Below are 20,831 nucleotides of genomic sequence, written 5' to 3'. Positions count from 1 at the left end.
ACACCCACGAACACACACACACACACACACACACACACACACACACACACACACACACACACACACACACAAAGACTTTTTAGTTTCTGTATGACAGCAAACCTTTAGACAATATTTTTTAAAAATGTATTAGCTTAAGTCAATTATATGGAAAGGGGGATTTCCACATATTTTATTTTATTTATTTATTTATTTATTTATTTATTTTTGGGTCCGGTCATGGGGCCTGAACTCTGGGCCTGGGCGCTGTCCCTCAGCTCTTCAGCTCAAGGCTAGCGCTCTACCACTTGGCCATTTCCGGATTTTTTTTGCTTATGTGGTGCTGAGGAATCAAACCCAGGGCCTCGAGCATGCAAGGCAAGCGCTCTACCAATGAGCCACCTTCCCAGCCCCTTGTTTTTGTCTTAAATGTAGTATTTTTCAAGTATTTTTTTATTAGCCCTCAAAACAAAACTAGTTCTATCAATTAACAGTTTTCTCCTGTTCACTGTAGCACCTCCATTTACAACCTACAAAGATAAAAGGAAATGGAAGCCAAGGTTTTGGAGGAAACCCATTTCAGAGAATGGCTTCAGTAGTGATGAGGAACAGTCTACAGGACCAATTAAGTATGGTACGAAGTTACTTAGTTTAGAATCCAGAATTGTTAAATTGTGATGTTCCATTTTTGTCTGTAAACACTGCTAATCTACTAGCCTGAAACCTGACATCATTGGTGGTTTTTATTTTCTGCAACGTGATACCTTTGGTATTTGCACTTCAGTTATTCATGGTGCGGATATTATCCTGACATTGAGGGATGTTTTGTGTTTATGGAGAAAAAACATTCCTTATTGACACTGACTGCTTAATGTATTTCCAAGCATACTTAAAATATGGTGAACTTAACAGTACTGATGTCCTTTGAGAGCTACTGCTTGGCCAGTGTCCTCCTTGAGGGCAAGTGTTTTATTTTGCTTTGTCTTTGAGTTTGTGTTTTCTGACATTCAGTAGATTCATAAAATGAATGAATGAACAAATGAGCATAATAATGTATAAATGTGCCTTCTCATAAGCATATCTTGGGTTCTTTAAGTTTGCATGTATAGTTGTTTACTAATCAGTTAACAGTATATATCTCGTGTACTTTAATGTGACACTTCTCTTGTTTAGATGTAGTTGAGGAAATCATTTTTATAAATTTTAACTCACCTTTAATTTCTTAAATTATAATTTACAATTAAATGAATTATCAGATGATATCACTTGCCCTTAATATTGGGAGATTATGCATCTACCTTACCAATAAAGAACTTTATTTCTGTTGGCTTGAAATATTTGTTTGCTTGTTTAACTTTGTGGGCATGGAGCCACTGCTTCGCTTCCTTGCTCACTTGGCTGGTACCCTGCCACTTGAACCATGCCTCTAGCTCAATTTTTTGTAGGTTATTTTGGTGATGGAGTCCCTTGGATTTTTTTTAATGCCTAGGCTGGCTTCAACCTGAGATCAAGAATAGCTCAGATAAGTGTAAGCCAATGGCAACCAGCCCCTAAAGTAATTTTTAATAGCATAAATGTTCAGGGTTGGATGATTATATGGTAGATATTCCTTAAAGCTGTTTTGCTGTATGGAATTAGAATCTATAGGTTTCTAGATTATTCTAAAGATGAGACCAATTGTTTTTTCTGTCTATAGATTAACATAAAAAGCCAATGACATTTTTCTCTATAGCCTTCCGACCAGAGAACCAAATAAAAGTTCCGGTTTTGGACACTGTTGTCACTCCAGATGATGTTAGATATTTTACAAATGAAACCGATGACATCGCTAATTTAGAAGCAAGTGTCCTTGAAAATCCTTCCCATGTACAACTTTGGCTCAAGCTTGCATACAAGTACTTGAATCAAAATGAGGGGTAGGTTATGAAAACTGTTTGACATTTATATTTTTATGTTTAATGTTTATTTCGTATATTGTAATCAGGTTTTCTTCCTGTTGTCAATGGAGTCATTTGACAAAGCCAAAAGTATTTTATTGTTCAAACGCTATCAAGGAAAAAAAGCTATTACAGAAATTTAAGATTAAATCTTTAGTTTTTTTCCCTATGATTCAATGTATGGGAAACAAATTATACTGAACTTTTTAGAATCTTTAGAAATATTTAAAGAAGTTATTTGTTTTCATTAATTAACAATCATTATACTGTTAACAAAATCATAAAAAATTGCTAAGTATTATTATTTGCCTATTCTTATGTAGTTTTAGTTAAATAGTAAATTCAGAGTAGTAGAAGCATTAATTTTTTATTGTTGTAGGTCATGGCCTTGAACTCAGGGCCTAAGTGCTGTTCATGAGCTCAAGGTTAGCACAGTTTCACTTCCAGTTTTCTGGTGTCTAATTAGAAATAGGAGTTTCACAGACTTTCCTCCTTCTGGCTTTGAACCGTGATTCTTAGTCTCAACTTCCTGAGTAGCTAGGATTACAGGCATGAGCCACCAGTACCCAGCCTAGATTAATTTTTTAAAAATTAAATCTCTTACAGAAATTATGATAAACAATAGTGGAACAGATTAAATATTGTACATTTACAATGGAGATTTAAAGCTTGTCGTCTCTAAGTTCTGACATTATGCAAATAAGATAAATAGTAATTTATTTCACAACCAATAGCTCTTGTTACAGATTGTATCCTCTAATTTCTTTTTATTTCCCTGGAGATAAGAGTTTTCACTATACCATCCATGCTTAGTCTCAATCTCATGACCCTCCTTCCTCAGCCTTTCAAGTGCTGGGATTCATGCCTAGCTTTAATAACATCTAGTTTTTGAAAGTGGAGATAAACCAAAAATAATCTTTTTATCATTGTGACTTAAAAATACAGTCATTTCATGTTGTATCCTGATAAATCTATCTTAAAATAGTATAAAATCTTCAATAAGGCAGCACTACAAAGAGCTTATAACACCATACATATCTGAATGTGTTGTTTTTCTGACTTTTCATATGTGTTATTTCTATGCTAATAGGATAAGTTACACTATTTTCCTTTCTGACTCATTTACTGAGTGAAGGGCAAAAGAGTTATACATTAGTTTATGAACAAGATCATGTGAGAGAATTATCTTCTCCAAGAGATAGCAAACCTTTGACCATTGAAAAGAACTATTATATTGAAAGCTTTGATATTTCTAGCAATAGCTGGCATTGAGAGAGAGAGAGTTGTTAACTTTTCCTGTTTCCAAACAATGTAAATCATAAAAGGCATTTCTGAATATGGACAAAGAACATTTGAAGTTGATAATCTTAGTAGTTTTGTAACACTCTATTTTATATATGGTAAATGCTTACTGAATATCTACTTTAAAAGAAATTTGATCTGTGGGAAATGAGAACTTTTTTTTCCCCCCTACAGTTGTGATTGAAAAATCTTAATTTTTTCTTCTTTGACATAATGATCCTGGCTATTGATAGTTCTAACAGAAAGTAGACTTGTTAAAAAAAAACAACCTGACTCACTTAATTAGCTATATTTAGATTTAAAGCAGTTTTAAAGTATTTATTTATTTATTTGCAATGTTGAAGATTAAACCCAGACCCTTATTCCTGCTAGACAGGTACTTAATAACTGAGCTACAGCTTCACTCCTCAGACATTTTTTAGAAATAAAGCTTTTATCTTTGCTTTTAAATATATAGACTATGTTCAGAATCCTTGGATTCTGCTTTAAATGTTTTGGCTCGAGCATTGGAAAACAACAAAGACAATCCAGAAATTTGGTGCCATTACCTGAGATTGTTCTCAAAAAGAGGAACCAGGGAGGAAGTGCAAGAAATGTGTGAAACAGCTGTTGAATATGCTCCTGATTATCAAAGCTTTTGGACTGTGAGTAGAAAAGATAACACTATGTTTGTAATGTGTGTGTTGATAATTCTTGGAAGCCATCTTAAATATTGATATGGAGCTTATTATATGCTATATACTTTACTTTCGATTTCTTTTCTTTGTTTCTTTTTTTGGGGGGGTCTGGTCATGGGGCCTGAACTCTGGGCCTGGGCACTGTCCCCCAGCTCTTCAGCTCAAGGCTAGCGCTCTACAGTGCCACTTCCGGCTTTTTTCTTTATGTGTATATGGTGTTGAGGAATCGAACCCAGGGCCTCAGGCATGCAAGGCAAGCTCTCTATCACTGAGCCACGTTCCCAGCCCCGTTTCTTTTTCTTTTACTTAAAATTTTTATTATCCTTAAGTAGATGTACAAAGGAGATACCATTTAACAAAAGTTCATGAATACATGCATCTTGATCTTTGTCATCCCTCTCAACATTCTCACCCTCCTCCTCCTTCAACCCATCCCTTCCATTACTGTTCTTAATTTTGTGATATATACAGTGAATTGTTGACTGCATTCTTCCTCTCCTCTTCATTTATCTGTCTCTCTCCCCTTACCTTCAGTTTCTAGTAACCTCAGAGCCACTCCTCCCTCAGATTAATTTAAACTAAACAAGAAGAAAGCATTTAAGGAAGAAATGATTTTCTTCTTTTGTGGTTAACAATCTCTTTATTATTAACAAAATAATTTAAAAATTAACATTTTTATTTACCTATTCTTATGCAGTTTTAGTTTAGATAAGGTTAATGTAGTTTTTGTAAAGCATTTAGATTTTTTTAAAGTTTTTACTTGTATAAATTTGCTATGAGAGCCGGCACCGGTGGCTCACGCCTATAATCCTAGCTACTCTGAGATCTGAGGATCACGGTTCAAAGCCAGCCCCGGCAGGAAAGTCTGTGAAACTCTTATCTCCAATAAACCACCAGAAATCTGTAAGTGGCACTGAAGCTCATGTGGTAGAGCACTAGCCTTGAGCTGAAGAGCTGAGGGACAGCGCTCAGTCCCAGAGTTCAAGTCCCATGACTGACAAAAAAAAAAATTGCCATGAATTCTAGGAAACACTTTTGGTCTTATTTTTCTTTTTGCTTATGGAAATAAATGTACTCTATAATTTTTGATATGTGAAAAAATTGATTTTTCCTCTCTTCCTGAATAATGAGACTTTTTAAAGCTAAATTTAATAATTAACCCATTTATGAAATAAAACAGGTATTCATTAGTGTCTGAAGTTTATTGACTGAACTCAGGAACCATTAGATTTAAATAAATTTTTAGATGAAACTATTGTCATCAGTTTTTTCTTCTTAATGTTGTGTAGTAGTACTAGAAAATGGCTTATACATTGTTATAGTTAACCTTTTTGCAGAAGTTGAAAATACGATATGAAACATTTAATGAAATTAAAAAATTGGTAGTTTTAGTTTCTTCCTTATAAGTGACAGCATAGATTATATGAAAGCCTTTGGGCAATTTTTTTTCTTTCCTTTTTTAAAGTTTTTGTGCATTTACCTGTTTTTTCCTTTGGGCAGTTTCTACATCTAGAAAGCACCTTTGAAGAAAAAGATTATGTATGTGAGAGAATGGTGAAGTTTCTGATGGGAGCAGCCAAGCGGGAAACATCAGACGTTCTTTCCTTTCAGCTTTTAGAGGCTCTTTTGTATAGAGTACAGCTGCATATATTTACTGGAAGAGGCCAAAGTGCACTTGCAATTTTACAGGTAAACATTTATTATAGTATTTAACTCAGTTTTAGAGAACACTTATTAAAGACTTGAGATGTTGTTTATGGGTAGCATTGTTTAACAGTGAGAACACAGACTTTGGATTTGAGTCCTTATTTCACTTACTAGTGAGTTATGTCACTAGGTAAGTTTATAACTTTATTTCCACATTGTTTGGTCAGGATATTTTAAGAGAAAAGAAATCAGTCTATAATAAATCATCTATATGGTTTTCTAGGTGTGTTTTCTTGGGTGAGGTTTTACTGTTTTTTATGTTAAACGTACAAGATTTTAAATATCTAAACACTTAAAATATACAAATACATGTGGTCTTTTATTAAATAGGCATTCAACTTTATATTAGTATAATTATGTTAATTTGACATCTCAAATTTTTCATTACTAAATTGATGACTGATAGCAAAATTTTCACTTAGGTAGTACTTCAGTTTTATTCTTTACATTTGAATTGCATTGTGAATAGGAATCACTTTTTAAAACATTTCTGAATTTTTATCTTTTTAACTAGAATGCGTTAAAGTTGGCTAGTGATGAAATAGTAGCTGAATACCTTAAAACAAACGATCGATGTTTGGCATGGCTGGCCTACATACATCTTACTGAGTTCAGCAGTCTCCCATCAACATTCTATGATCCATCTAATGCTAATCCTTCAAGAATTGTTAACAGGGAACCATTTGTAATGCCATGGCAAGCAGTTCAAGATGTAAAGACTAATCCTGACCTGTTGTTAGCAGTTTTTGAAGGTAAGTCTGAGTGGTATAAATTAAAACATCAACTGTTAAAAATTATATCACCAGTTTATTCATTATTATAATTCTTCCTGACTGTAACATTAGGTATTATAAGTTGCATTTTGAAAGTTTATTATGTATGTAAAAATGATTGAGTCATAAGATGGGTATTGATATTTATAAAAACCAGAAACTAGATAGTTGCTGATGTATTATGCCTATAATCCTGGCTACTCAGGAGGCTGAGATCTGAGAATCAGGATTCAAAGTGTGGGCCAGCGTCAAGAAACTCTTATGTCCAGTTAACTGACACAAAGCTGGAAGTGGAAGTGTATCTTGAGTGGTAACAGGCTAGCCACGAATGAAAAATTTAAGCAAAAGTATGAGGCCTCAGTATTCCAAAAAGCCAAGCAAAGAAAACCAGAAACTATATAGAATTACCTGATTTATTTTTCCAATTATGACAAGGGATATCTGTTAAAATATGTAGATAATATCATTATGTTTGTGTTGTTTGAATCAGAAAACTAGATGTAGTTTTGTTTTTAGCCATCCATTAAGATAGAAATGAATATGTCTTACCTTTTCAACTAGCTTATATATTTATTCACCAGTCAGTTAATTTGATTACTGTTATGTTTAATGATATAGAGTATATAGCTTATTCCTTCCCAAGAATAATTTTATAGTCTAGTCAGAAGATAAAATTTGGACCAGGTTGGGCTGGGAAGGTGGCTCAGTAGTAGAGCGCTTGCCTTGCATTCATGAGGCCCTGGGTTTGATTCCTCAGCACCACATAAGCAAAAAGAAAAAACCCAGAAGTGGTGCTGTGGCTCAAGTGGTAGAGCGCTAGCCTTGAGCTGAAGAGCTGAGGGACAGTCCCCAGGCCCAGAGTTTAGGCCCCTCGCTGGATCCAAAAAAAAAAAAAAATTGGACCAGGAATGGTGGTTCATGCCTGTAATCTCAAAGATTGGGAAGATAAAGAGTTTCTAGGCCAGCTAATCACCCCCTGAGAGGGGCAGGTTAGGGAAGAGGGAATACTCTATTTAAACAACAGCAAAAAACAGACAAGATAGTTCATATCTTAATTCTAGCTATTGGAGGCATAGGTAGGAGGATTACACTATAAGTCTAGGCAGAGCAAAAAGCAAGAGACCCTATCTGAAAGATAACTGAAACAAAAAAAGCAGTGGGGAGGTATGGTTTATGTAATAGAGTACCTATCTAGCAAGCTTAAGTCCCTTAGTATAAACTCTACCACTACCAGCAATAATAATAATGTCTTTAAGGTTGACAACATGCAAGACCGTGTAACTACATGCATAAGAAAAGTAAACTGGAAAAGAGACTATTTACCATGAGCACCAAATTTTTATAAAAAGATGGGCAAGGAATAGATACAATGTCAGAGAAGATGAAAAGGAATAATTACAATGATTTCTAAGCTTTAAGAGAAGGAAATTAATATTAATAAAAGAAACTCAATGAGCTGGTAAAACTGGGACAGTAGTAATGATATTTGTAAATGATATTAGATCATCAAGTAGAAATAATTATTGGCCGAAGGACATAAAAAAGTTATTCCCGAGTGGGCAATTGTGGATAAATGGATTTGAGAACTATTAACGTAGAAGATACTATATTACAAAGTACTTTAAAGTTTTTAATGTTCTCTCACAGTAAATTCAATGCAAGCTGAAGTTTGACCATTCTGAGTTGCTATAAAATCCAAAACTTTTTGAGTAACAACATGATACCATCAGTGAAAAAATTTCATATTTGATCTCATGTAATGGGGTCACAATAAACTACTTTCAAGTTTGTCTGTGTCTATGATTTTAGAGTTTGTATTTGGGTCTCATTTCCATGATAACTTGTATATATGCAAATATTCTCTAATCTGGAAAAGAATGGAAACTTATGGCCACTACCAGTTTCTTTGAGTGGTTAGTTGGAGATAAGAGTCTCATAGGGCTGGGTGCTGGTGACTCATACGTATAATTTTAGCTACTCAGAAGGCTGAGATCTGAGGATTGTGGTTTGAAGCCAGCCCAAGCAAGAAAGTCTGTGAGACTTTTCTCTCCAGTCAATCACCAGAAAACCAAAAGTGGTGCTGTCTCAAAGTGATAGAGTGCTCAAAGTGGTAGAGTAAAAAGAGCTCAGAGACAGCGCCTAGGCTCTGAATTTGGGCCCCACAACCAGCAAAAAATAAGAGTCTTACAGGTGCTTTTTTGCACAGGCTGGCTTTGAACAGAGATCCTCAGATCTCAGTCTCCTGAGTAGCTAGGATTACAGGCATGAGCCATTGGTGTACAGCTCAGAAATATTTTTTCTGAGGGAATGATTCTTAACAGCATAGTAGTGCCGGGCACCAGTGGCTCATGCCTGTAATCCTAGCTACTCAAGAGGCTGAGATCTAAGGATCACAATTCAAAGCCAGCCTGGGCAGGAACCTCCATGAGACTCTTTTCTCCAATAAACCACTAGAAAACTGGAAGTGATGCTATCGCTCAAGCGGTAGAGTGCTCACCTTGAGCTGAAGAGTACAGGGAAAGTTCCCAGGCCCAGAGTTCAAACCCCACGCCTGACAAAAAAAACAAAAAACAAAAACAAAAAAAGCATAGCAGTAAGGCTTAAAAGGGAGAGTAGAGACTATGAATGGGGCTAAGAAGTATAAACAATCTCTTGGGAGCATAGGCAAGGAGTTCAATTGTAGGGTGCTTCCCTAATATGTATTGTTTAATCCTTAGCACCTACCACAGAACAGGGGAAAAAAGGAAAGTATGAAATATTATGACAGGTTCAGTGCACTACAAATCTTGTAAGTGAACTTCAAATAACTCAGTTTTAGAATGATGATTTTTAACTCCAAAAATCTGGGAATCTCCCAATGGAAAGGGAGGAAATGGTATAAAGAAAAACAGTCTCCCATTCTATAAGAAGCTACAAGTTGAAGGGAAGGACTCTTTATAAGGGGAAAGATATATTTGAAGGAATAAGGATTGTGTTATTGGGAGACATCTGTGAAGCAGCAGTAAAAGACCTCTTTTGTAGTGTTCAGGGAAAAATGAAAAGGTAAAAACCATGATGTTTTTGAAATGACTTTTAAGGAATTAGGATAATTGGTGAGACATATAAATGAAAATACATTGATGAATAGATATGGGAACTCATAGGATAGTTCTGCCCTTTCCAGGAAAGTGAGGGTAATGGATTCAATTTTAGGAGTTTGAAGATTTGAATTAGTTCCTTTTGGTAAAGGCCAGGAGTTCTATAAAGATGGAAAAGATGATCCAGCCAAAGGTAGCTCATCTTTGCCTATTATTCTCTTATGGGTGATAAAACATAGTCACGTAATTAATTTTGATATGTATTGTTGTGATGTTTTGGGGTAGATGCCGTGAAAGCTTGTACAGATGAGACCCTTACCACTGAGGAAAGAATAGAAGTCTGCCTTCCACTTTACAGAAACATGATTGCTCTGCACCAGCTCCTAGAGAGGTAAAATTCAATTGATAAAGTTAATCTTATGTTAAAATGGATCTTTTTCAGAAGAGTATTTAGTCATTCTTTTTCTTTTTAAGATATGAGGCTGCCATGGAGCTTTGTAAATATTTGTTGGAATCGTGTCCCATGAACTGCCAGCTATTGGAAGCCCTTGCTGCTTTGTATTTACAAACTAATCAGCAGGACAAAGCCAGAGCAGTATGGCTTACTGCATTTGAAAAAAATCCTCAGAATGCAGAGATTTTTTACCATATGTGCAAATTCTTCATCTTGCAGGTAAAAAATGACGCATGATTCTCAAATATGGTATTTCTACATTTCAATATCTTTATCAATTACCTCCAGAAAATATTTCCGGGACCTTAGGTGCTCTGCAAGTTACGTTAGATTTTCCTTCTCTCTACCTTTCTACCTTTCTATGGTCCTTTGTAATTTTGTTTATAGATGCTTTATATTTTACACTAAGAACTGCTCAAGCACAAGAACTGTATTTTACTCCCCAACTCCTGCCACAGTTCTAAACATGTTATCTGTTCAGTAGGTATGTGGTGGGTGAAATTTGAGCATGTGGTGACATTGTATAATAAATTATTTAATAATCTGTTGAATGAAATTGAGAGATGAGAAGTTAGCTAAGTGTGTCTCAAACTTGTCTACTTCTCCTTCATGTACCAGGAAACCTAATCACTAATTTTTAAGGTTCTTTCTTCTTTTTAGACATTTTAGGTAACATTGTAAACCTGATGTGTATTTCCCCAACTCTTTTTTAAATAGAATCAAGGCAACAATCTTCTTCCATTTCTGCGGAAATTTATTGCATCCTTCTTTAAACCTGGATTTGAGAAGTATAGTAACTTGGATCTATTTCGGTAAGTTGTAGAATTCTTGATTTGTAGAGGAATGAGAGAGAATATAGTTCACTAGAAAGATGACTTCATTTTATGCTGATATGAAATTTTTTGTACTTGGATATCTACTTACAGAACTGTTATTAGGGCAGTAGAACAAATAGAATAAAAAATGAGAAAGGCAGTATATAAAATGCTTCTGTATTCTTTGGAGTAAAAGTCCTCCTCAAGGTTTATAATAACTTTCTTTTTTTGCTTTTGTTCCAATATTAATAGGCCACAATAGATTATTAAGAATGATTTTGAGGGAGGCTTTTAAAGTTCCAAAGTTTTAAAAAGTTCTCCACCTCTTCATTTGTGTACCAAGTCAGCACTTTTCCCCCAAGAACCAGGAAGTGAGTATTTCTGATTGCAGTATTGCAGGCCATAATATCTTATCATTATATACAACAGCTATGTTGTGGTATTAAAAACATCTGTAGACAATAAGTGAATGGTCATAGCTGTGTTCCAGTAAAACTTTAGTTAAAAGAATAGGCATCAAGAGAATTTTTTGTGAGTTCCTTTCTTACTCCATGTTAGGAATAATGGAAAGGAGAAAGATCTAAGTTAAAAATATTCTAAACAACTTCTTATGGGGGGCTGGGAAGGTGGCTCAGTGGTAGAGCACTTGCCTTGCATGCTCGAGGCCCTGGGTTCGATTCCTCAGTACCACAAAAGGAAAAAAAAAAAGGAAAAAGCCGGAAGTGGTGCTGTGGCTCAAGTGGTAGAGTGCTAGCCTTGAGCTGAAGAGCTGAGGGACAGCGCCCAGGCCCAGAGTTCAGGCCCCAGGACCAGACCCCCCCAATAAAAACAAAAAAACTTCTTATGGAAAATATGGAGTGAAAATAAAGCCTTAGTTTAATGTTAGCAAATATGTTTGCAAACATTTTTCTTTAATTAGGCATTACCTTAACATCCCTTCTTCCCCACTTCACTATATCTAGTATAGCTGTGTTACTGTACAGTCAGATTTTTTAGGAGTCATCCAGTTTAGCCAGGTGCTGGCGGCTCATGCCTGGAATCCTAGCTACTCAGGAGGCTGAGATCTGAGGACTGCTATTTGAAGTCAGCCCATGCAGGAAAATCCATGTGACGCTTATTTCCAATAATCTACTCAAAAAATCCAGAAGTGGTACTATTCTTCAAGTAAGCTCTAACCTTGAGAAAAAACAGCTCAGGGACAGTGCCCAGGCTCAGAGTTCAAGGCCCAGGACCTGCAAGCAAAAAATAAATAAATACATAAATAATAAATAAATAATCCAGCTTTGTTAATTAAGTGATCTATTTCTTGTGAAACTATTTCACTTGAGATTTGAGATCATTATTTCTCCCCAGACTTTAATCTTTGTGTTTGTCAACTACTTGGCAAAGTAATTTTAGTCCTATGCTTGAAAATTTCTCCTGTACCTAGATTGATGTTTTAAAATAGATTTCAAATGGACTGGATGTAGTGGTACATACCTGTTATCCCAGCAATGAAGGAAAGCATAAGTAGGAGGATTGTGGTCCAGGTCAGCCTGGGCATAAAGCAAGACTTAGTCTTGAGAAAAAAACAGTGCAAAAAGGGACTGGTGAAAGTTGCTTAAACAGTGTGGTTCTTACAAGCTCCAGGCCTTGAATTCAAACTGGAGGTCGGGGGAGAGACCAAATAATTTTTAAATGCAATTAAACAGAATGGAAACTATGAAGAATTTAGAGATTATTCATTTTACCTATTTTAATCCCTTGTTTAAATTAGATGGATCTAAGTTCTCAAATTTAAGGGACTAATTCAAGACTGAACCAGACTCTTTCCTGGTTTTCCCTTGGGCATCAAGCTAATTGATCTAGCTTAAAAGAAGATGTTAGGGCTGGGAAGGTGGCACAGTGGTAGAGTGCTTGCCTTGCATGCATGAGGCCCTGGGTTCAATTCCTCAGCACCACATAAGCAGAAAAAGCTGGAAGTGATGCTGTGGCTCAAGTGGTAGCACACTAGCCTTGAGCTGAAGAGCTGAGGGACAGCGCCCAGGGCCAGAGTTCCAAGCCCCATGACTGACAAAAAAAATAAAAGAAGATGTTGTCAGTTTCTTCTTGGTAACTTAATACAGATCTTCTATTAATTTAAGAACTCTTTTAGCTAAGATGGTTAGTAATATGCCTGTAATCCCAGCTTTGAGAGGCTAGACAGAAGGATCATGTGTTAGAGACCAATCTGGGTTATAGAGTGAGGCCCTTTCTCAAAAAAAATTATCTCTGTCAGTCAACTTGGATATTAAGAGAATAGTTTAAAAAATTAACTTAAGGATTTTATTCAGTTTGTTAAAGGTAGCCTAGAGATTGTACAGTCTTACATAGATTAGATTTGAAGTCTTTTTATTGCCTACCTCAGTTCTCACTGGAAAAAGCTAAAATCCTTAGAAGTGTGAGTGGATAACTCATGGTAATATAGGCCAGTTAGAAAGATAACCTGTCTTCTAGATGCCCTATTTCTTGTGTTTGCCACCTCTCTTACCCCAGTCTGGCTAATTCATTAAAACTTGTTTTCTTGCAAAGTCCAATGTAATTGATTATACTAGACTGCATTTTTTCCATTAAAAAACATTGTTCTTCAGTGGAAGGGGATCATGATGTGTTCTGCTAGTTATTTAATATGTTGAGTTGAAACTCCTTAGTACAACCTCTTAAAGATAATTTAAAAATTACGTTAAAAAGTCATTGTTTTTGAAGATACTGATAGTTGTATTTTGCAGAGATTCAGATATATTGGGAGGTAAACTGAGATTCCTTTTAGAACCTTTCATATCCAAATGTAAACTGTGGCTTTTCAAAAGAGGTTTATAGTTTACATATTTTCCATCTTTATTTGATAAGTGCCTAATGGGCCAATATGTTACACAATGCATAGGGACACATGCCAGAGAAGAATTACTATTAGGTACTAGATTTTGGTATTTTCTTCCCTAACAACAGAGTATAGATTTTGTGGGAAAATTTGAGATACTTAGTTGTCTCGTTTGTTTTATTAGGGTTTTGATTCTAGTTAATTGGTGACTTGTTTTCTTTAGAGACTAAAATAAAACTTCATTTTTGGAGAATTACTGTTATAATTATGACAGTAAAATTCTGAGAAAAATACAGTGTCCTAAAAATGTAACATATATTGATGTCATACCATTACATTTATACATGTGAGAGAAATTTTATTTCTTTATAAAAATATTTCAGTGTAAATTAAACTCAAGATTTTTTTTTTTTTTTTTGTCAGTAGTGGGCCTGAACTCTGGGCCTGGGCGTTGTCCCTCAGCTCTTCAGCTCAAGGCGAGTGCTCTACCACTTGAGCCACAGCACCACTTCCGGTTTTCTAGTGGTTTATTTATTGGAGATAAGATTCTCACAGACTTTCCTGCCCGGGCTGGCTTTGAACCCTGATCCTCAGATCTCAGCCTCCTGAGTAGCTAGGATTACAGGCGTGAGCCACCAGCACCCGGCTAAACTCTAGATTTTAAAGAAAATATTTTTTAATCTGTGTGATTAGGCATAATATCTGGGGTTTTCTTTTTTCCAGGTATCTCTTAAATATCCCAGGACCACTTGACATTCCAGCCTGTTTATGTAAAGGGAATTTTGATGATGACATTTTTAACCACCGAATTCCTTATTTGTGGCTGATTTACTGGTGAGATATTATCCCCTGTGGGAAGAAATACTGCATACCAGGTTGATTTTGCTACTTACTACCAAATTGCACTCCTAAAAATTGGCCTTATGTTAAAGTCATTAAAGCAAAAGAGATGATACTAAGGTTTTATTACATACTAAAATAGAAAGATCAAAAGAAAGATTCCATTGTAGTAATGTCTGTAATGTATACTTTGTCATTTTTTTCTAATAAAATCGATCAGTAGACCTTATTCTTTTCATTTACTAAACAGCCTGTGTCATCCTCTACAATCAAGTATTAAAGAGACTGTGGAAGCATATGAGGCAGCATTGGGGGTGGCCATGAGATCTGATATAGTACAAAAGATTTGGATGGAGTAAGTATAATTCATCTTAAAAAAGAATTTTGGAATAAGAGAATGTGCCTTAATCATTCTGATTTTGATATTTTTCTTTTGGCAGTTATCTGGTCTTTGCCAATAACAGAGCTGCCGGATCCAGAAACAAAGTCCAAGAATTCAGATTTTTTACTGATTTAGTAAATAGATGTTTGATTACAGTACCTGCCCGATATCCCATTCCTTTTAGCAGTGCTGATTACTGGTCCAACTATGAATTTCATAACCGGGTAAGACTCTTACAACTTTTTTTACATGCTTCTAAAAAACAATTGGGTTTAAGAGTGACAACAAAACTACTATTTTATATCAAGAGAGCTTTTCCTAGGACCTTTCTTATAGTGAACAAAACTAACAGAAAAACTAGCTGGGCACCGATGGCTCATGCCTGAAATCCTAGCTACTCAGGTGGCTGAGATCTGAGGATCACCGTTCAAAGCCAGCCCAGGCAGGAAAGTATGTGAGACTTCAGCTCCGACTAACCGCTAGAAACCCGGAAGTGGCACTGTGGCTCAAGCAGTAGAGTGCTCGCCTTGAGCTGAAGAGTGCAGGGACAGCTCCAAGCCCAGAGTTCAAACCCCACAACCAACAAAAAACAAAAACAAAAAACTAACAGAAAAGCTAAGTATTTTATATCAAAAGAGCTTTTGCCAGGACCACTTTCCTAGTGTTTTTGGTCTTTAATTTTTCCTTAAGTCTTCAAAGTCTAAGAACAGTACATATTATCACTTAAAAATAATAAGCATGTGCATTGTCTCTGCTTTTTGTTACTATTTTGCCAAGAAAATATAGCTATACAGTGAGCATAGGAAAGCTACATTCAGGTGCTATGTAGAATTTTAAGAGTAGAATCTGATTAATGATAGATTTTATAAGTTATATTATGATAGGTAATGAAATAAAGGGAGTAAGGGATGGATTTTTAAAAATTTATTTCAGAGATCCCTTTCATGCAGCACAGTGTAAACCTGAAAATCTCTCTTTGCTCAATGGAAACGGAAACATAGGTGCTTTTTAAAATCTTTCTTACTTTTCCTTTTTTTGTGGGGTTTTAGTTTGAATCAGAATAACCAGTTATTATGCTTTGAACTTCTGTGCCATTCTTTATCTTAGGATCTCAAAGCACTTTATGGACATTAAGTCATTTACATATGGGCATTCCATGAGCAAGATATGGCAGGTATTATTAGTTCTATGACTAGCTGAGCTATACAGCAAATAAAGGTAGACTCGCATAAAATCCCAGATTCCTGGCTTCTTGTCAGTGTTCTGTCCTTGGCTCTCATAACTAGACCATATTTTCTAACTCACATTTGGAAATTCACTAATAGAATTAATGGTAGGAACTGTAACAGCATCATACATAATTACAGTTTGTACATTCATGTTTTAAAAACCGTTATGGTTTTCTCACTAAAGACTCAAATAATTGTAGTTCATATTTTTGTTGCATTCATCTCTCTTCCCCCTCCCTGCCCCAGGTTATTTTCTTTTATTTGAGCTGTGTTCCAAAGACCCAGCATTCCAAAACCTTGGAACGGTTTTGCTCAGTTATGCCAACTAATTCTGGACTTGCACTGAGGTAAGAAAAAAATTTTTTGGTTCTCAACTAAATAATTCTTCATATATAATTTTGGTTCTTCATATAAAATTATTGAAAATTTCATAAAATATTCGGTAGTTCAGTATTTTCTCATAGACATGTATTGCTTTAGTTTCAGAGTTGTTGGGCCATCTTTAGCGATTCATACAAAAGCCAATTTTAGTAAAAGTCTCTGGTCACTTCAGAAAACTGCAGGTTATAAGAGGATAGGTAATTCATCTGGGTTCCCTAAACACAAATCAAATATCCTTAGACATGTATTAGAAGCAGTGAACATATTTTACATGGTAAAGGAGTATTACCTAGAGGTTTTTCTATTTTCACGTATTCTCAAATATTAGCATGCTTTGGAATCTCCTGGGATGTTCATTCAGAATGTAGATTCTTAAACTTGATGCCTTAAATCTCCTTTGAGAAGCACTGACTTTAGGTTTTTCTGTTTTGATAGAGCAAATCACTCTCAGAAGTGTCTGTGTTTGTGTGCATGCACACATGCCTTCTAGGCCTGTAGTTGGAACTCTGCCTCGGCACTATTCCTAAGCTTCCTTTTTTTTAAAAAAAAAATTATTTTCTTGTAAAGATGCTGTACAGAGAGGTTACAGTTACATCAGTAATGAATACGTTTCTTGTTGGTCATTGTTACCCCCTTCTTTGTTTTTCTCCCACTATCTTTTCCCTCTCCTCCCTCCCCCACGCCTCCCCCAGCTCCCCTAAGTCTGACTCTCTACACTTGAGCCACAGCTCCTGCCGCCTTTTTTGGTAGTTTATTGGAAATACAAATCTCATGAAATTTCCTGCCCAGGCTGGCTTCAAACTGCAATCCTCAGATCTCAGCCTCCTGGAAAGATAGGATTACAGGTGTAAGCACCAGGCTAGAAATGTACTTTTTAATTCTAAAAGGCACCTTAACATGTCAATACTTTGGTTTCCACTTGGGCACTCTTTCCCATTGTATTAGACATGTCTTAAAATTCCTAGGTTGTTTTATAGCTTGTAAGATACCTGAAATATTTATCAGAGATTCATTTCTGTCTGAAAAATATTTATATTCTACTTAGCATGTGTATCCAAAAAGTGGTATGAACTTAAAGGCAAAAATTCAAAGGCTCAAAGCTATGACAGAAATAACCATGGCTCAGTGGTAGAGTGCTTGCTTGTATGCATGAGGCCCTGGGTTCGATTCCTCAGCACCACATAAGCAGAAAAAGCCAGAAGTGGCGCTGTGGCTCAAGTGGTATAGTGCTAGCCTTGAGCTGAAGAGCTGAGGGACAGCGCCCAGGCCCAGAGTTCAGGCCCCAAGACCGACCAAAAAAAAAAAAAAATAACCATGCTGTTCTATCATTAAATCTCCCAGCAATCGTGTTAATCTGAAGAACTGAATTATAAAAATTTGAACTAGAAATATTATCTTTGATGAAATGCGGGCAATAGAAAATGCAGTTGTAATTTTGACTAGTTTGCAATAGGATAGACATTTGGAAAATAGATTGTAAATCAGGACTTCTGCGTGTTGGTACTTACAAGGATTTGTTGTCATCTCTGCCTTCTTTTGTTTTTTAGAATAGAGAACTTAATCATTATATGTACATAATATAAAAATACCAAGAAATTGCTAGAGGTATTACTTTACAAATATTTGAGTACAGTAGGAGTACAGTGCGAATGCTTTAGTTTTCTACAGGAACACTTTGGTTGTTGAAGATGAACAAAAATCTTTGACTGGACCTTGATTTCATTCTCCTGTTCAGGGTGATTATCATAAGGGGCATTCTACAAATATTTCCTGAATATCCTTGATAGAATTTAACTGAAAAAACTTTATACCTTATCATCACTCTGCTCATACAGTACATTTGGGATAGTCTACACTTTTAATGCTTTTGTTCATTTTCCAAATGTACTTTACAGGTTACTTCAGCATGAATGGGAAGAAAGCAATGTTCAGATTCTGAAACTTCAAGCCAAGATGTTTACATATAATATCCCAACATGCCTGGCCACCTGGAAAATGTAATGCAACAATCATGTACATGTTTTTATAGCTATTGCTTTTATTTATAAGGTTTGCTCCAGACAGGTAAATCTAAAATGACATATATGTATTTTTCCTTCCTGGACAGATCTCTAATTTTGATTTGTTTCAGGCACTTACTGTGGTTTAATACCAAGAGTGAGTGCTTATTAACAATTGCCTATAGAACAAAAAAAGTATAAACTTTAAATTTTTCTTGAGGGACAACACTGAGTTAACAATTCTGTTACGCAACAAATAGGGCTATCATACACATTTTAATACCATCTCCTTAAAAATTTGGGGGTTCTCCCAGTTGTAGTCTTATTTCTTTTAAAGATATTAGTGCTAGGTATTTTTGACTTTTAAGTACATTTTTTTCTTGTTGTTGTTTTTGGTTTTTGGTTTTTTTCCATGAACGTTATTAATGTTCAGAACACTGGTCTGCTTTATTCTTGTAAAGTTGATAAAAATTGTTGAATTTTTCTTTTCACTATAGGTTACCCTCCTTGGAAGTTTAGCCTGTTACTTTCAGGAAGTTTTGTACTCAGATTCCCACAGTCAGTACTCTGCCAGTGGTGGTATTCCATTTGTACAAAGATTATATAAATTTTTCTTTTCCCTTTTCTATATTCCTTTGTTTTCCTTAGAGCCATTGCTGCTGAGATTGTTCTAAAGGGACAAAGAGAGGTAAGTCACAATTGAATATCAGATAGGTTATTCATTTCCTTTTTGTTATTCTGCCCTTTTGTTGACTTCCCATTTTAAAAAGGTTAAAGCATAGAAGTTAACATTCTAAGAAGTTAAATGTTTAAAAACTACTAAAACACAACCATTTTGTCTTAAATGTTAGTACATTGTAAAGTACCACTCTTTAAACAGATAGTTATGAAGGTGTTCACATCATGTTTTCTGATGGAAGCGTGTGTGTGTCTATTTTATAGGTCCACCGTTTATATCAGAGAGCCTTACAGAAGTTACCTCTTTGTGCATCACTATGGAAAGATGTAATGCGTTTTATCTTTTATTTTTTCTCGATGTTTTCCTATAAATTTTCTGCATGTGCCATATCCATTGATGTGGTAATGCTCAAAATCTAGCCATGTCTTATTTTTATGCTTCCCTATCTTTTACAGCAACTCTTGTTTGAAGCATCAGAAGGAGGTAAAACTGATAACCTGAGAAAACTAGTTTCCAAGTGCCAAGAGATTGGAGTCAGCCTAAATGAGCTCTTAAATTTAAACAGTAACAAAACAGAAAGCAAGAATCACTGAACACTGGGTGCAGTCAGTTCTAAGTCCTTATAATAATTGCCAAAATTATTTGAATGATTCTTCAAGATTAGGCTGATTCCTGGCTAAGGTCTGTATAAGGCAGACAAGCGTAATTGATCAGATCAAGTCCCCTACAATATCCTAACCTCAAAACCGGATGCAATGAACATGATATTCTTCAGTTGGATAAATGAACTTCCTGTTTGGCCTGCTTCTAGGCCCTGCCAGATTCTCATAACATCATGTACGTAAGTATAGCTCCTCAAAGTGACTGACATTTATTTTAATTTTACTTTGTTTTTGGTTTTATTTTTTACTTTCCCCTCCCTTTATTTTGTGCTACTCCTGATTCACTTGACACTCTCTGATGCCTGAGAGATTCTTGTTTGGGATTTAATTTCCAGGGCTGTGTTTACAGTAAAAAGCAGGCAGTTCCTTTTAGTTCTTCCTTTTTAAATCTTTTGAGATTCTTCATTTCAGGATTTAAAACTTAAGCAGTCCATCTTAAGGAAAGTGTAACTGCCATGGCCACAAGTCTGCTAGTTGCACTTGAATGTCCTAACAGGGTTGTTTATTGCCCTTGCCACGTTCTGGACTCCTTGCTGAGACTGTTTAACTTGAAGATTAAAGAACCTATTGCAAATGCCAGAGCATCAGAACCTAAGAGTGGTCAAATATTATGTGCAATTTTTTTGTAAAGAAATTTTAATTTATAATAAAGTTTAACAATTTAAAGAACAGTTACTATTTGAACTGCTTTGTATTAAAATACTACAGTGTAGTATTAAATTGTTTATATACAAAGTATTTTTTAATATAAGTTAACTTTTTAAAAATCGTTGCTGTCTTTATTCACTTTTCACACACTGGGAAAAGGTTGAAGTAAGATATAGGTATATTCTTCATAATGATTTCAGTGCATTTTTTAAAATCACAGTTCTCTGTATTTCTCCCTTCCCAGTTGCTAGGATTGCAGGCATGTACCATTGGCCCAGCTCTCCTTCCCTTCCCTCCTCTCACCTTTCCCTTAATCCTCTTCCTTCTGCTGCCTCCACAGCCATGTCTCCTCCTCTTCCTCCTACTTCTTCTGCTCTCCTTCTTCCTTTTTTTCTTCCTCATTTAGATGTGTAAGAGCTCGATTGGGCTGTGTGTGCATAGGACTTTCGA

The 20,831-nt window shown here is 35.6% G+C and overlaps 1 protein-coding gene across 1 annotated transcript in view; it reads left to right on the top strand.

Annotated features, from left to right (window-relative positions):
- The window catches only part of Zfc3h1 (zinc finger, C3H1-type containing), a 59,981-nt gene extending 39,577 nt beyond the window's left edge, over positions 1–20,404 (top strand). Inside the window, exons 21-36 of the mRNA XM_013018670.1 lie at positions 494–613; positions 1,712–1,895; positions 3,676–3,862; positions 5,396–5,584; positions 6,117–6,354; positions 9,738–9,843; positions 9,927–10,125; positions 10,624–10,718; positions 14,284–14,394; positions 14,651–14,755; positions 14,841–15,006; positions 16,258–16,358; positions 18,288–18,389; positions 19,041–19,080; positions 19,335–19,397; positions 19,527–20,404. Of these exons, the coding sequence (XP_012874124.1) occupies positions 494–613; positions 1,712–1,895; positions 3,676–3,862; positions 5,396–5,584; positions 6,117–6,354; positions 9,738–9,843; positions 9,927–10,125; positions 10,624–10,718; positions 14,284–14,394; positions 14,651–14,755; positions 14,841–15,006; positions 16,258–16,358; positions 18,288–18,389; positions 19,041–19,080; positions 19,335–19,397; positions 19,527–19,664 (2,144 nt within the window). The 3' untranslated portion in view covers positions 19,665–20,404. The remainder of the gene's footprint in view (positions 1–493; positions 614–1,711; positions 1,896–3,675; positions 3,863–5,395; positions 5,585–6,116; positions 6,355–9,737; positions 9,844–9,926; positions 10,126–10,623; positions 10,719–14,283; positions 14,395–14,650; positions 14,756–14,840; positions 15,007–16,257; positions 16,359–18,287; positions 18,390–19,040; positions 19,081–19,334; positions 19,398–19,526) is intronic.
- Positions 20,405–20,831: the final 427 nt, after the last annotated feature.

Source organism: Dipodomys ordii, unplaced genomic scaffold (assembly GCF_000151885.1).
Source record: "Dipodomys ordii isolate 6190 unplaced genomic scaffold, Dord_2.0 Scaffold3, whole genome shotgun sequence".
Lineage (NCBI taxonomy): Eukaryota > Metazoa > Chordata > Mammalia > Rodentia > Heteromyidae > Dipodomys > Dipodomys ordii.
This window is presented reverse-complemented; position numbering and strand designations above follow the sequence as displayed.